General features: G+C 39.9%; 1 protein-coding gene across 1 annotated transcript in view; it reads left to right on the top strand.

Moving 5' to 3' along the window:
- The first annotated feature begins 7,426 nt into the window (after positions 1–7,426).
- Positions 7,427–16,903, top strand: part of gys2 (glycogen synthase 2) — a 107,633-nt gene continuing 98,156 nt past the window's right edge. The window contains exon 1 of the mRNA XM_028806726.2: positions 7,427–7,906. Within this exon, the coding sequence (XP_028662559.1) occupies positions 7,786–7,906 (121 nt within the window). The 5' untranslated portion in view covers positions 7,427–7,785. The remainder of the gene's footprint in view (positions 7,907–16,903) is intronic.

The raw sequence follows: 16,903 nt of genomic DNA, 5'->3' as shown, positions 1-16,903 counted from the left end.
CAGATTTAAATGTACATGATGCTTCGATTCCTCTGTTACCTTTATTTAAATAATGTATACCATTAATAATTAAACATGACGGGGCACAGCAGCACAGCGGTAATCCAGGGATTGTTCCTGCCTTGCACTCTGTGTTTGCTGGGATTGGCGAGACCCTGAATGGATGGAATAATTAGATATGTATAATGAAGATTTTTCAATGTTCCTTAAAAGTTTTGAAGAATTGTCTTTCCAAGCTTGCAACTGTTTTTTCATTGTTTATTACAGACACTTATTGTGCTGCAATTGGTTACATGGAGAGAAATCAGAAAGACGGAATTTGGGGGTTGGTACATTTGACAGAGACAGTACTGCTGTAATATATTATTCCATCCAGGGTCGCGTGTATCCCAGCAAACATCTTGAGAGAGGCGAGTAAAATCCCTGGATGGGATACCAGCTGAACACTATTGCTGTGCCACTGTGCCCCTACATGTTTAATACATGCTTTAATGCATTTCTTCATGAAAATGATATCAAGTATACATCTTAGTATTTTAAAATGTTCAGAGAGCTGTAATGTCATGAATGTAATGTGTTTTGTGTGGTGATCACCGCCTACATGCTCCTGGCGGCGTAAGAGAAAGCCCATTTAAGAAGTATGTAGCAATTAACAACTACTGGGTTGGGGAATATATAGAATACAAAGCATTTAGTATGCTATTTTAGTGATGAAAGGATTTGAGAAACACTAGTAAATTAAACATCGATTTTAAGATGAAGTTTGCAACATTCTACTTTAATGACTAAGTAAACTACGAGATTAAAGTGGAAATTTCAAGATTAAAGTTGACACAGACCTCTTTTCTCACTGTGTTCCTATTTTTTTTTCTCTGCAACCTTAAAACACTTTCCATATGACACTCAGACACTCGCCTTTTCATGTCCACTTTGACATTTGACTACTTCTCTTTTGAAATTTGTCTTTTTTATTTATCAGGGAGGTGGGACTATAGGCATGTGCATGTGTGTTAAAATTCATGTTGATTGGGATTTATAAAGCGCAAGTGTGTTGAACTTTACTTGTGTACAGTTTTATGCATGTGAATTTTTTTGTTTGTACGCACATTTCTGCATTTGTCTGTGAATTGTTTTAGTGTGAATTCTGCACACGGCGTTACTCATGAGGCCCTAGGTCACAGAGTGAGTTTCATGAGTAAAATCCAAAATGTATGCATGAATTGTGCTGGTAACAACAGTGCTGAGGCTACAGGCTACACATAACTCATTCTAGCAGCTCAGCTTGCTCTTTACCTTTACCAGAACCAGTTTCTCAGGAACTTTGACTGGCCAGCAAGTGCAGATAAAGGTGTAAAGCTGAGAGAGTATACGACCATGTTCTAAAGCATCCTGAAGCTCTTGACGGGAGCTTCTTGAGTAAAGAGGACAGTGAAACATCTGAATTAGCTCAGGTTCAACAGGTGGCCTGCAAAAGTAAACCTGCCACCACAGTGCTTCATCCTAGCGTAAACTGCAGAATAAAATTGTGTTGTGTATCTAACCAGTGGTGGTAGAGAAGTCTCCATCCTCTTTGCCAATGTTATATATGGAATGAAGTAGCCAGCTATTATATTCATGTCAGTCTTTTCCTTTATTCAATGTCTAATGCCTAAGAGCAGCTTGCTGTTAAGTGGAGTCATCAACAATCGATTTACTGTTATACTGACAGTCAGGATTAAACTCTATGTATTTGAATAACAATATTTGCCCTGGTGTAATTCTCCTTACTAGTCATTGTGCTAGGAAGTGGCGATGTGCTGCATGTTGATTTGCAAATGCAAGTAAGAATTTGACTGGATTCTGTAAAGTAGACAATAATAAAAAAAATAACTGAATAAATCCAGCTGGGTGTGATGAAAATGAAACGCAAGGAAAAGTAATACCTAGGTAACACATTTTATACCATAACAAAGTGAGCTGTCAATACATCAATACAAACCACATTAGCACAACAGTAACAGTAATCATAAATTGGCCCTAGTGTGTGCTTGGTGTGTGTGTATGTCCTGCGGTGGGTTGACACCCTGCCCAGGATTGGTTCCTGCCTTGTGCTCTGTGTTGGCTGGGATTGGCTCCAGCAGACCCCCGTGACCCTGTGTTCGGATTCAGTGGGTTGGAAAATGAATGGATGGATGGAGGTAAACATGAATGACTTTAGAGATAAAGGATGCTGCTCTATCTAGCCGTCTCCTGTTTTAGTCACAAACTGGGCATATCAAAATGTAATGAAGAAGGCTAAAACGTTTTCAACAATAAATCATTGTTTCTCGTAACACTGCCAACACCTTCAAACTGCTTTTAATATGAAGATTTAAGATTGAAGATTTAGATTAAAATTGAAAATTTAATTACACTAGTATTAAAAACAACCCATTTTCAAATTTGCCTAATCCAGTTGAGGTAGTAGTGACAGATGGAGAATTTTTATGAAGGACAGGGACTGGCCATATACCATTTTGGAAAACCAGAGTAAACAAAGACAAAAAACACATGGTCACAGGGAGAACATGCAAACTTCAATAAGTCAATGTCCAAACTAAAACTCAAACATAAAACTATTAAGCTATGAATCAGCAGTACTAACCATTGCACCATACTGCCACATAATAAAAACAAATGTTTAAGGTAGTATAATTTAATGTAGTCACCTTAATAAACAAACAACTTGCATTTTTTTTTATAGTTGCTTTCTATAGTGACTACTGTTTCTGTGCAGCCAAGCTATGGTTTCACTGTTACCTTGTATAGTTGAAACAAAGACTGGTCAGTTGATTTGCTCAGGATCATATAATGAGATTGAGGCAGAGATTTACCTGGTAACCTTGTGGTTTTAAAGTCAAGTGCCTTAGCTGCTGGAACACACTGCCTGTCAGTAAGCAAATAAAATTAAAGGGTTATGTCTTAGAATCAAGCAGGAAAGGCAATGCAGTACAATTCCCTACAATGAGAGAGTATGAAGGGTAAATGCTTTTATTTTGATGTGGACACCTGCAGTCTAAAATAGTGATACCTGAAGCCTGTAACTTGTAAATGCCCCACAATACTCCTGCCAACTAGATAACTTTCACCTCTTCTGGCATGGCTTGTGTCAGTACTCCATTTCAATCCTCAGCCTCTAATTAGAATTCACTTGATCAACCCACTGTCACCAGAATCTTGAAATTCACTCTGATGGAAGCCATTATTTTTGTTTTTTGTATAAAAACACTGAGTTCACCCTGTGATTCTGTAATAAACAAATGTATGCAGATGAAAGCATTGCCCTAATCCAATAACTTTAGTTATTAATGTAATTCTACAATAACCTCCAAGCAGATAAACATTTTTATTGAAATGCATTTTCCCCAAATCTTATTTTCTTGGAAAACTATTTGGTTAACATGAACTTAAATTAGATTAATATTCCACCCAAAAATTAAATTTGTTTGTTATATGTTACTTACATGTTACTTATATGTTACTCAGAGTAGAGCCACTGCTCCTCCACATCGACAGGAGTCAGATGAGGTGGCTCAGGCATCTGATCAGGATGCCTCCTGGACGCCTCCCTGGTGAGGTGTTCCAGGCACGTCTAACTGGGAGGAGGCCCCGGGGAAGACCCAGGACACGCTGGAGGGACTATTTCTCTCGGCTGGCCTGGGAACACCTTGGGATTCTCCCAGAAGAGCTAGAAGAAGTGGCCTGGGAGAGGGAAGTCTGGGCATCTCTGCTCAAGCTGCTGCCCCCACGACCCAATCTCGGATAAACGGAAGAGGATGGATGGATGGATGGATGGATGGATGGATGGATGGATGGATGGATGGATGGATGGATGGATGGATGTTACTTACACCATGTAATTTGTAGTGATGATCTCAGAACAAGAGAACAAAAATGATCATATAATAGAACCTAATGATGACCAATGCTGTACAATGGCAAATGATGTGAAAAATGTTCATGAATAAAAAAATTCTCATCGTACTCATGTTGGATAATCCACATGTCCATTATCGTTCTTATGTTCAAAATGTGCAGCACACATACATTTTTGCTAAAATATTATTAATTGCTACTTCTTGCAAAATCCTAACCATTTGCCCTGTATGCTGGGTGGCAGCATCCATCTGCTGTAGCTCTCATTTGGACACCAACAGGGCTGCATGGGAATTTTAGTTACAGAAGGCGGCCCTGTAGGAGTCCTTGGGGGCTGTGAGAGGGAGCTGTGGGGAGAAGGCTCCCCTGGGAATGGAGGTTCCACCAGACTCAGAAGTGCTTCCTGGCTACATTACTGTCTTGCTCAAAGTACTTCCAGGTCTGCATTAAAAAGGAGCCATCTACCTCTTCAAGGCAAGTCAAACTCAGGAGAGGATGAGGAGAACAAATGTAACCTAGGGAAAACAGGAGGAGAAGAATATTACTGTATTGTGGTAGGAGTCCAAGAAAATGTATTTTGTTAAAAAAACAGTCCATTTGAATCCAGGACAGTTGTGAGTGTGGTTGCGTTTAGGGTATGTGGGTCTGAGACACTCCCTAGCAGTCACAGCAGCTACCTGTACTACAAACAGGTTTATTATATTGCTGTATTACACTTTCAGACATTACACAAATAAAAAAGTACAACAGATAAGATGACAGTGTAGTTACGTTGTATTCAGTTTTATTCTTCAACACATAGGGTTATGCCGGGCTAAAATACTTAATCTAAAGTGCATCACATAGTTAATTGTTCCAGGCTGAGCACCTTGGGTAAGCATGAAAAATACAGTACTTAATACTCAGAAGCTTGAAACTGAAAATAAGCTGATCAGTACTGGAAGTTTTATAGTTTAGAATGATAGAATTCAGATTCATGAATGCCCAAACACAAAAAATAGTCTTTGGGTATCAGGGTGTCTGATATAAAGGGTGATTTGAACTCTTTTACTGACAGTGAATTCTCAACCTTGATTTTCAACAATCTCTATGTTTCTGCAGAATCGTTTTACATGGGTGACACAACAGTTAGTGCTTCTGTCGCTCAGCTCCAGAAAACACTGCTTAAATCGCAGTCTTATCACAGTTTCAGAGTAGATTCCATATTCTTTGTGTGTTTGCATGAATTTTATGTGGGCCTTGCAGTCTTATCATAAGTATGTTCCTGACTTACACTTGGTGGTGTGAGGATATAGACAGTGGCCAAAGCAACCCTAACCTGAGCAAAGCAGGTATAAGAAATGTAAGTTTGCAAATTTAAAAAATGTAGTATATACTGGCATTCCTGACATGCTGTTCTTATAAAGCAGCTGAAACTGCTTTGCTTACTAAACTGGGTATTCTAAAGGAATCATCATAAAGATGATGTTACAAGTACAGTTTGAATGTTCTATTAACTGGACTCTATGCTTTAACAGTCAGAATTCCTTATTAGATTTTATGGTTTAAACTTCTTTTTTAACAAAATAAGTGTTCTGTATATAAAGTCCTCTTAATTTCACTGACTTTGCTACACTGTGACAAATTTACAAATCACAAAAAGTCTTCACCACTAGTCAAAATGTACAACACTGCCCCTCAAGTGCCCCTGTGGGTATTCTTTGTCCCACCAATTTTTTAGTCAAGGCTATTGCCCCTATTTAATTGGCCTCATTAGCTATTTTGGTGGTGCAGTGGTTAGCACCTAGTGCTGTTGTTTCACAGCACCTGGGAACTGTGTTCATATCCCTACCTTGTCACTGATTGTATTCTATCACATACTCATAGATTTTCCAATCACATACCAAAAAAAGTATTTGTTAGGCTGATTAGTACAGCATGTGTCTAAGTTGGGCAAATGAGGGTGTGTGTGGGGCAGTACCTAGTGATGGATTGGGATCTTGTCCAAGGCTTCTTCTTTCCTTGCTCTTGCTGGGGAAGGTCTGGCTACTAGTGTTCCTGAACTGGAATAAGTGAGTAAGGTTTTAGTTAATAGATGCATGCACAGATAATTCGGTTCAGAATATATATGGATGGAGTAAATAGTCAATGCAGCACTGATTTGTCAAAACAGACTCATGTGCTCATCTGCCTAGAATTCAGTAGCTGTTACTTGAACTTGTGAGCATTTAAAAAATAGTTATTTTGTTATTATCTATTGCTAGTTAATGAAAGAGTCAAATAGTAGTAGTAGTTGAATGTAGTATTAGCTGTAGAGTAGAGTCCCAGATTCTACACTGCACAGGATTACTTTACATCTGCTGTGGTCCAGATGAGGTTTTCATTTTAATCATCAAAATCATGAGCACATAGAAAACATTACCTATCAGTGAAGTTATATTTGTTCTCTATTTTCTCCCTCCATCTCAAAACAAGGTGTTCTTTGACATAGAATGGGCAAGAAAATATTGTCCTGTCCTATTTAGTGAATATTAATGGTCTCCAGTCATCTTAGAAATACATGTTTAAATGTACCTAAACTTTTATATTTTAAGATCAATTAATGCTTCCTGTGATCACAGAATACTGACAATTCCAAACCGACCCTGTGTGGTTGTGCCATACTCCCAGTGCTGCACGTATAGGCTCTGGCCTCCTGAGACCATGAACTGGACTAATGAGTTTGAGAATGTAAATGTTACACTTAATACCCTCAAAGTTGTTTTCATTTTTATTTGTTAAATCTGCCTTTGGTGGTTTTATTAGCAATTTTGCAGTGCTTGTCTCTTTAAATGCAATTGAAGTAAACAGAGAATCCAATCATTTTATATGCAAGGAATTAAAATGACGCAACTCTCATTAAAGGCATTTCCTTTTTATTAATCCGAGTTTCGCCACTAGATGCCGACAAAGTTCGTATTTTAGAGATACTGCCCGCCGTCGCTATGAAATTGCATAAAGCTTAATAGTTTTCTTACGAAATAAAGGTGGGGGAAAATTCTCAAGTAATTTTCTCGTCGCATTTTTGTTGTGTTGATTTGACTATTTTAAGTGGTGCTATCTTCCTTTTGCAATGTACGTTCAACTAATTTCCTGCCAAATATTCAGAAAATGTCCTATTACTAAATGATTTATTATTATTATTATTATTATTATAAATTACGAACTGCCATGATGTTTTGTGGAATGTGTTTTACTATATTTCGGGTCTTAATAACAAATAACAATTCAGCGTAGATATAGTCGTGATTGTTTCATACGTTAAGTGTCAGCTGTGCAACTATATAAAGTACACAGCACACCTACGCGCATCTCAATCGGTTTATTGATTTACCGTCCCTTGTAAAGTGATCTTTCTGAATGAAGAACAAACAGGATCATTTCTTAGCCTGAGGACACTTCCCAAAATAACGTTACCTGGGCGATCCAGACATCCATATTTGCCAATTAGTTGGCGCTTATCTTCTCCCATCATCTTTTTACACATGATAGATCTGCCGGGTCACTTGCTGGTTGCATTGTTGCCCGCTGGGGCAATAGGCGGAGCGCCTTGTCCTCTACTTTACGTCGTTGCACTCCAGGACATTTCTTTGCCTCGTGTACTGCAACAAGAGATACTGTAAATCCAAAGGATCACATTTAATCTCATTGAATTACAGGCACAGGTCACAACTTTAAAACCTATTATCCACTATCACCACCGCTGCCGCCCCCAACTCCAGGTGCCCGGTCGAGCCTGGGTCAAAGTGGTGGAAGTATATGAAAGTGTAGTGCATTACAACTAAGCTATCAGTGAGAGTAAAGTGGGGAGAGTAGCGGTACTGCTTGAATCGTATAGGTGTCTCTTGCTTACAGGGAAACGTTCATACCAAGATGCCCCTGTCGAGATCCCTGTCAATGACCTCCTTGAATGGACTACCCCTATGGGAAGATGAGGATCTGCCTGTTGAAGACTTGATTCTTTTTGAAGTTGCTTGGGAAGTTACCAACAAAGGTTTGTGAGCGGCGTTTGTACTTTTAGAGAACCGTGATTAACGGAGTGCCATCAATCCGCGTTTTAATCATTTATACAGTAAAGCTAGTAAAACTTTATTTCCTTTAGCTGCCTACAATAATATAACATCAATGTTTATTTACGATTTTATGGAATTTGTGTACTTTGTTAGCGTTCGTGACCAATTAATTTTAAGGGGACGCCTTTATATAATATTCATGTACATTACACTTTACAAAATGTAATACAATAAATGTTTATTATAATAGTAAGAGGAGATTATTCCCACTCTGAAAAATAAAAAGGTAGATTAGAGACGCAATGTTTAGGCTTTTATCCTTAATCAGGCGTGTCAGTGACTTTAATAAAACAATAATCTTTCGATTCCACGATTGATTGTTCAGAATTGCATGTTCACTTCATGCGTATTTAGAAATAAAATACTTTTATCCCAGATAATATTTGGTACACTAAATAGGTAGCAGTGTAATATGCATAGGGTTTAATGAGTTTCAGTAGAATTGGAACAAAATTCACTTATATTTTTTATTCATCTGATAATGAAAAAAGAAATAAAAAAATAAGCAAAAGCCTACTCTAATTCAGAAGCCAACAAGCAATGTCAAAAGATAGTATTGTTCTATTTTGGACCGCCCCAAAAAAATATTTTATTTTGTTTAGCTAAACTATAAGAGATTAAGTTACATAAAATCTTGTAAATGGTTACTTTTCATATTACATTACTTTTCATTCTCTTCAGTAATCTAATAATGAAAAGACTAGTCAATCTCTTGGATGGGTATAAACATCTCCTACCCTTTACATATTATGTACTTTGATAGTTGATTTTAAAAATGCAATGTTTATGGAGTTAATGTGTACATTTAATATATTTACAGGATTTAATTATGTATTACAAAATATCTAATGCTGTCTATTGATATAACCAATATAATTAGTGAGCTCTTGTCTTGATGGCTAGTTCATTATGTTTGACATTACTACGCTAAGATTATCAATTATATATCAGTCAATAATATACTCTATAAGAATCATAAGCTGATAATGTACAATATTAAATTTCTAATGAAAATACATATATGGCAATGGCATAGTCCAATCAGTAATATTTCAAGCCAGGGTCCTGCTCAGTATTGATTCCTTGAGGTTCAATGAACTTGCATGTTAAATTTCATGTTCAAACGTTTTCCTGCACCAGTTCAAATCAGCAATGGAGTAAATTATTGACAAAACCTCACTCTTTGAGTCTTTAAAGTTGCTTTTATATTTTCAACAAAACTTGTAAATAGCTGTGCTTTTTTAAAACAAAGGTCATAGGTATTTTTTGTTTTTATTCAAGGTTTATAATTTTGAATGGTAAAGTTTTGATTACTAATTTGATTGAACTTAGAGTGTAATACTCTTGTTACAAGATGACTATTTTTTTTCTTACTTTACTTTAGAACATCAATAATCTGCTCTCATATAAATCTACACAATGACCTGTGAAAATAGAAACAGATTTGTACCAAACTTTAATTTCTATCTTGCTTAAGGTCATTAATTATCTCTGGATTTTGGAGGTTACTTTCACAGAGAAATTGTGTCTGGCTGTGGGTAATCACAGTCAGTCTTAAATCTATTTTTCTGGTGTATCTAAGAAAAAAAAAAGACAAATCAAAACAAGTGATTGATAAATGTCAAAACTCATGTCTGAATTACTTCTTACATACCTTCTTACATACCTTAATGCAGCAACAACAAGGCGGGGGATAAGCAAAGAAATGAAACAGGTATAAATAGTTTCATACTGATGGAGTTTTTGAGTAAAATATTAAACCTGCAGAGGCTGTTCACTTTGTTCCTAATGCTTGAGTAATTAATTTTCTGCACTGGTATTTTGGTTTATATGAAACAAATAATCAAACATTTAAATTAAAAATCATCGCAAATTTTAAACAAAAAGATCAGGTCATTATATATTAGATATTTGAATGTAATTCTATTAATAAGAGCTAATGAAACCTATACTGAAAAGTCCAACATTTCCAGTGTTCACCCTTAAAAAATATGTCAGGGTGGTTCTTCAGTGTGATGCCATGGGTGAACCATTTTAGGTTCCAAAAAGACTCATCCACATTAAGGTTCCAGAAAGAATCTTTTATTTATTTAGATCCATAACAATGCTCCACACAGTAAATAACCATGAACAGATGATAACATATTTGTGAAATAGCAATGGCTCATGATTTTAAAAGGAATCTCACTGCATATAATAATTTAGGCTAAGTCCATGTTTTCTTAATCTGTTAATGTCCTGCTATTTGGACTTACATGCTTAAAGATTTAATTTTTTTTTAGATATTTGGAAGTTTTTCAAAGCACAAAGAACCAACTCCATGTTAAAAGAACAATTCTTAGAATAAAATGGTGCTTTGTCAAGCAATGGTTCTATGAAAAACCACACAACATAATAAAAAACCACAAAGTGCCATTAAAGAACCATTATTTATATGAATAAGTACACCACCTATGAGAGGGGCCAAGGGAGGTTGGCTGCAGTGTGAGTTGGGTGGTGGCCGAAGGCGGGGACCTTGGCGGTCCGATCCTTGGCTACAGAAGCTGGCTCTTGGGATGTGGAATGTCACCTCTCTGAAGGGGAAGGAGCCTGAGCTACTGCGCGAGGTTGAGAGGTTCCGGCTAGATATAGTCAGACTCACCTCGACGCACAGCTTGGACTCTGGAACCAATCTCCTTGAGAAGGGCTGGACTCTCTACCACTCTGGAGTTGCCCCCGGTGAGAGGCGCCGAGCGGGTGTGGGTATACTTATTGCCCCCCGACTTGGAGCCTGTTCATTGGGGTTTACCCCGGTGGACAAGAGGGTAGCCTCCCTCCGCCTTCGGGTGGGGGGATGGGTCCTAACTGTTGTTTGTGCGTATGCACCGAACAGCAGTTCGGAGTACCCACCCTTTTTGGAGTCCCTGGAGGTGTTGCTAGAGGGTATACCTTCTGGGGACTCCCTCGTTCTGCTGGGAGACTTCAATGCTCACGTGGGCAATGACAGTGAGACTTGGAAGGGCGTGATTGGGAGGAATGGCCCCCCCAATCTGAACCCGAGCGGTGTTTTGTTATTGGACTTCTGTGCTCGTCACGGATTGTCCATAACAAACACCATGTTCAAGCATAGGGGTGTTCATATGTGGACTTGGCACCAGGACACCCTAGGCCTCAGTTAGATTATCAACTTTGTGGTTGTGTCATCGGACTTGCGGCCACATGTCTTGGACACTCGGGTGAAGAGAGGGGCGGAGCTGTCAACTGATCACCACCTGGTGGCGAGTTGGCTTCGATGGTGGGGGAGGATGCCAGTCAGGCCTGGTAGGCCCAAACGTGTTGTGAGGGTCTGCTGGGAATGTCTGGCAGATCCCCTGTCAGAAGTAGCTTCATCTCCCACCTCCGGCAGAACTTCGACCACATCCCGAGGGACGTGGGGGACATTGAGTCCGAATGGGCCATGTTCCGTGCCTCTGTTGTTGAGGCGGCTGACCGGAGCTGTGGCCGTATGGTAGTCGGTGCCTGTCGTGGCGGCAATCCCCGAACCTGTTGGTGGACACCGGCGGTGAGGGATGCTGTCAAGCTGAAGAAGGAGTCCTACAGGACCCTTTTGTCCTGTGGGACTCTGGAGGCAGCTGATAGGTACCGGCAGGCCAAGCGGAATGTGGCTTTGGATGTTGCTGAGGCAAAAACTCAGGCGTGGGAGGAGTTTGGGGAGGCCATGGAGAACGGCTTTCGGACGGCTTCAAGGAGATTCTGGTCCACCATCCAGCGTCTCAGGAAGGGGAAGAAGTGCAGTGTCAACACTGTATATGGTGGGGATGGTGCGCTGCTGACCTTGACTCGGGACGTTGTGGGTCAGTGGGGGGAGTACTTCGAAGACCTCCTCAATCCCACTAACATGCCTTCCAATGAGGAAGCAGAGCCTGGGGACTCGAAGATGGGCTCCCCCATCTCTGGGACTGAGGTCACTGAGGTGATCAAAAAACTCCTTGGTGGCAAGGCCCCGGGGGTGGATGAGATATGCCCGGAGTTCCTCAAGGCTCTGGATGTTGTAGGACTGTCTTGGTTGACACGCCTCTGCAACATCGCATGGACATCAGGGACAGTGCCTCTAGATTTCCAGACCGGGGTGGTGGTCCCCCTCTTTAAGAAAGGGGACCGGAGGGTGTGTTCCAACTACAGAGGGATCACACTCCTCAGCATCCCTGGAAAAGTCTATTCGGGGGTCCTGGAGAGGAGGGTCCATCAGATAGTTGAGCCTCGGATTCAGGAGGAACAGTGTGGTTTTCGTCCTGGTCGCAGAACAGTGGACCAGCTCTACACCCTTAGCAGGGTCCTGGAGGGTGCATGGGAGTTTGCCCAACCAGTCTACATGTGTTTTGTGGACTTGGAAAAGGCATTCGACCGTGTCCCTTGGGGAATCCTGTGGGGGGTGCTCCAGGAGTATGGGGTACCGGACCCCCTGATAAGGGCTGTTCGGTCCTTGTACGATCGGTGCCAGAGCTTGGTCCGCATTGCCGGCAGTAAGTCGAACCCATTTCCAGTGAGAGTTGGACTCCGCCAGGGCTGCCCTTTGTTTCCGATTCTGTTTGTAACTTTTATGGACAGAATTTCTAGGCGCAGCCAGGGCGTTGAGGGGGTCCGTTTTGGTGGATTCAGGATTGGGTCACTGCTTTTTGCAGATGATGTTGTCCTGTTTGCTTCATCAGGCCGTGATCTTCAGCTCTCTCTGGATCGGTTCGCAGCCGAGTGTGAAGCGGCTAGGATGGGAATCAGCACCTCCAAATCCGAGACCATGGTCCTCAACCGGAAAAGGGTGGAGTGCCCTCTCAGGGTTGGTAGCGAGATCCTGCCCCAAGTGGAGGAGTTCAAGTATCTCGGGGTCTTGTTCACGAGTGAGGGAAGAATGGAGTGTGAGATCGACAGGTGGATCGGTGCGGCATCCGCAGTAATGCGGGCTCTGCATCGGTCTGTCGTGGTGAAAAAGGAGCTGAGCCGCAAGGCGAAGCTCTTAATTTACCAGTCGATCTATGTTCCTACCCTCACCTATGGTCATGAGCTATGGGTAGTGACCGAAAGAACGAGATTGCGAATACAAGCGGCTAAAATGAGTTTCCTCCACAGGGTGTCTGGGCTTTCCCTTAAAGATAGGGTGAGAAGCTCAGTCATCCAGGAGGGGCTCAGAGTAGAGCCGCTGCTCCTCCGCATTGAGAGGAGTCAGATGAGGTGGCTCGGGCATCTAATCAGGATGCCTCCTGGACGCCTCCCTGGTGAGGTGTTCCGGGCACGTCTAACCGGGAGGAGGCCTTGGGGAAGACCCAGGACACGCTGGAGGGACTATGTCTCTCGGCTGGCCTGGGAACGCCTTGGGATTCTCCCGGAAGAGCTAGAAGAAGTGGCCGGGGAGAGGGAAGTCTGGGCATCTCTGCTCAAGCTGCTGCCCCCGCGACCCGACCTCGGATAAGCGGAAGAGGAAGGATGAATGGATGGATGGATGGATGGATGGATGGATGGATGGATGGATGGATGGATGGATGGATATTTATAAGAATATATGTTATAGGTTACATTATCTTGTGCATTTTTAGTGTTGTTGTAAGACTGTCAGTCATGTTTCTTTTCTCTTTTGAACAGATATTTACAGACTTTGATCTAAAGTTAATTCAATTTCTGTTCACCTTCTCTGCTACAAATTTGATTTTAGCAGTTTGACAGGCAACAAGATCATAAATATTAGAAAAGAAAAACCAACTAAATGTAAGATTTAATTTATACCAACATCAGTAATGTTGTTTAAAAACAAAAATTAGCTTTGGAAAATCACAACATAATATTACATTCTCAGACCCTTTTAATCCATTTCAGGGTTGTGGTGTGTTGGCAGGTATCCTGGCAACATCAGGCACAAGCACTATCTATCTATCTATCTATCTATCTATCTATCTATCTATCTATCTATCTATCTATCTATCTATCTATCTATCTATCTATCTATCTATCTATCTATCTATCTATCTATCTATCTATCTATCTATCTATCTATCTATCTCTCTCTGAACTTGACTTGATACCATTCCTGGCATATTATAGCTTTGTGATCTGAAAAAGCTATTAAATAATTTTAGTATTACATGTAAAAATCAGAATTCTCAAGGTGAAAATATTATGTGTTTTCATTTGAGGTTGTGGTGTCCTGTCCACACTCAAACATTTTACCAGTGCCTTCTATATAACACTTGGTCTCTAGACCAATCACACTTTGTTTCCATGAAAAATATGTATGGCGTTTGATATTTCTACGTAATGATCAGTAGGCTTTTGAAAGAGCAGAATATCCTTGCTCAAATTTTTCCCCAAATCATGAGATACTATTAAAAACATGATGCTTGGGACAATATGCTCTCTTGAGTCACCTGTATTGTATTTTGTTTAATCTCTGCATCTGCAAATTAGTCTGCAAAACTAAAGAAACATTTCACATATTTAAAAGGCGATTTCATTATTTCATTTCTGAAATTTGACATTCATGACACCATTCATGGAATTTGACCTTCTTGCAATAGTAAAAATAAGTACTTTTATTTATATTAATTAATAAGTTCACAGTTCTATTTATTGGTCTCATAAACCTCTTCATTTCAAGTTAGATTTGCAGGGAGATAGAGCCTGTCTTGGCAGCACTGGACACAATGTAGGAACTAAACCTGAAAGAGGTAACAACTCGTCATAGACAATCACAACCCATGCAACCACACTCTCTCATACAGGGTCAAATTAGAGTCTCCAGTTAACCTAATACGCTTGTTTATGGCTGTATCTGTGAGTACATTTGCACATACAAAGGGGAGTAATTTCAGACCCCCACACAGACATTTACTAACCTAGAATTTAAATTCAGTGCACTTGAGCTGCTAGTCAGTAGTACTAACTCAACTGTTCAAGTTCATTTTATACATCTCCTAATACTTACATTGATTAAACTCTTCCAGACTTCATTATGAATTATTTCAGGTAATAAATATGGATGCACTGCTATCTTTGAACAATGTTCAAAAAATAGGCTTCAGCATTAGTTATAAATATGTAGAGAACCAGAACTTTAGACAGTTAGAATTGTTCACTCACTAAAAAAAAGCAAATTTACATAGGATCAAGTAGTACAACATACATACAACACTGTAGTTGTGAAAACAGGAAATAATCCTGCATATTATAACTGAAAAAAAACAACCTAGAAGCAAGGAAAAGTCATCTCCCTATTCAAAACCTAAAAATTATTATTCTCTGTAAAAGTTAATTTTTTGAGGCTCCTACCAAAACTATGATACTTCATATACAGCTAATCTTACTACATTTGCAGATTTTCTAAAAATGAAAGCCTCTTTGCATACTGGTGGGTGGTGTAGTAGTGGAATGGTGAGTGCTACTGGATCACAGATTCAGTGTCTTGATTTCAGATCTCACACTTGGTCACTGTCTGTGTTGAACGTGCATTCTCTTTCCTTGTGTGCATGGATTATTCTCCAGGTACTCTGGTTTACCTCCCATATTCTCAAACCATGCAGTTTAGGTTGATTGGCAATTACAAACCAGCTGTCTATGGTTGTGTGCATGAGTATGATGGATTTGTACTGTTTAAATAACTTAACCCTTACTGCTGACATAGGTGCTAGCCTCTCTGTGACTCCAAACTGGATTTAGCAGATCTTAGAATGTTATGTTATATTTGAATGTCTGTTTTATAATATTAATTAGAAAGAATAAATACATAAATAGGTACTCTAGATAAGTAAGAAAGTAAGCAAGTAAGTAAATAAATAAATATACATACAATTTGGTCTCAACACACACACTGGAATTACTATAAAGCAAGAAAAATTCAAAATAACGAAAAGTTCCTGCTTGCCTGTCATAGTCACAGAGAGGCATTATGCAGCTTGATTGCTGTTGGTATAAAGGAGCCCCAGTAGCATTTTTTGACATCTTCTGTTGACTAATTCATGTGCTGAAAGTACTCAATGTTACTGTGTCACAGAGTGGATGTGGAGCAGTACTCATAATGGTACTCTGCTTTGTTTTAGTTCCCACCTTTGCTACTACCTCCAGGAGGCCCTATAACTCAGCTGGTCCTTTTAATTAGCCTGTTGATTTGGTGGGCCTCTCTTGAAGTGATCTTACCATCCTAGCACACCACAGCATAGAAAGTCACACTAATCATCACAGAGTTCTAGATGTGAAGGTTGTCACTTCCTACATTAAAGGAGCACAGTATCCAATGGAAACAGAGACCAGTCCAAGCTGTCATAAATGTGAATCCACAAGTACTTGTAGGAGTGGACCACCTCTACATCCACTTCTTGAATAGTGACCAGTTGCTTGGTTTTTCTGATGTTAAGATGCAGAGAATTCTCTACGGAACCAAGAAACAAACTTTTCCACCTGACTCCTATACTGTGTCTCATCCCTTTTATTAATAAACACCATAAATGCAGAATAATTGGAGAATTACTGCAAGTGACATGACCTGGTGTTATATTTAGAGTCTGAGCTGTACATAGTAAAGGGAAAAGGAAACAGGACTGTCTCTTGCAGTGCTCCAATGTTATTCACATCCCTATCAGAAACACAGTCGTTGAATCTCACAAACTGTGGTTTGCCTGACAGATAATTCATTATCCAGTACACCATAAACTCATCCACCTGAATAACTCTGATTTTACCCCTTAACAGGGATGTCTGGATGGTATTGAAGACTCTGGAAAATTCAAAACAAACATAATCTTCACAGTGCTGCTAGCTTTTTCCCGGTGAGAACCAACCTTGTGGAGCAGATAGATAGTTGCATCCGACACTCCAACGTCTGTCCAATAGACAAAATTTAGTTGGTCTAGGTGGTCTTCTTTGGAATAATGCAGGATATCTTCCATAGCAGTGGCACA

This window comes from Erpetoichthys calabaricus, chromosome 1, assembly GCF_900747795.2.
Source record: "Erpetoichthys calabaricus chromosome 1, fErpCal1.3, whole genome shotgun sequence".
In the NCBI taxonomy this organism is placed as follows: domain Eukaryota; kingdom Metazoa; phylum Chordata; class Cladistia; order Polypteriformes; family Polypteridae; genus Erpetoichthys; species Erpetoichthys calabaricus.
The sequence above is the reverse complement of the archived record's forward strand: the minus strand, read 5'-3'. Positions and strand labels throughout refer to the sequence as shown.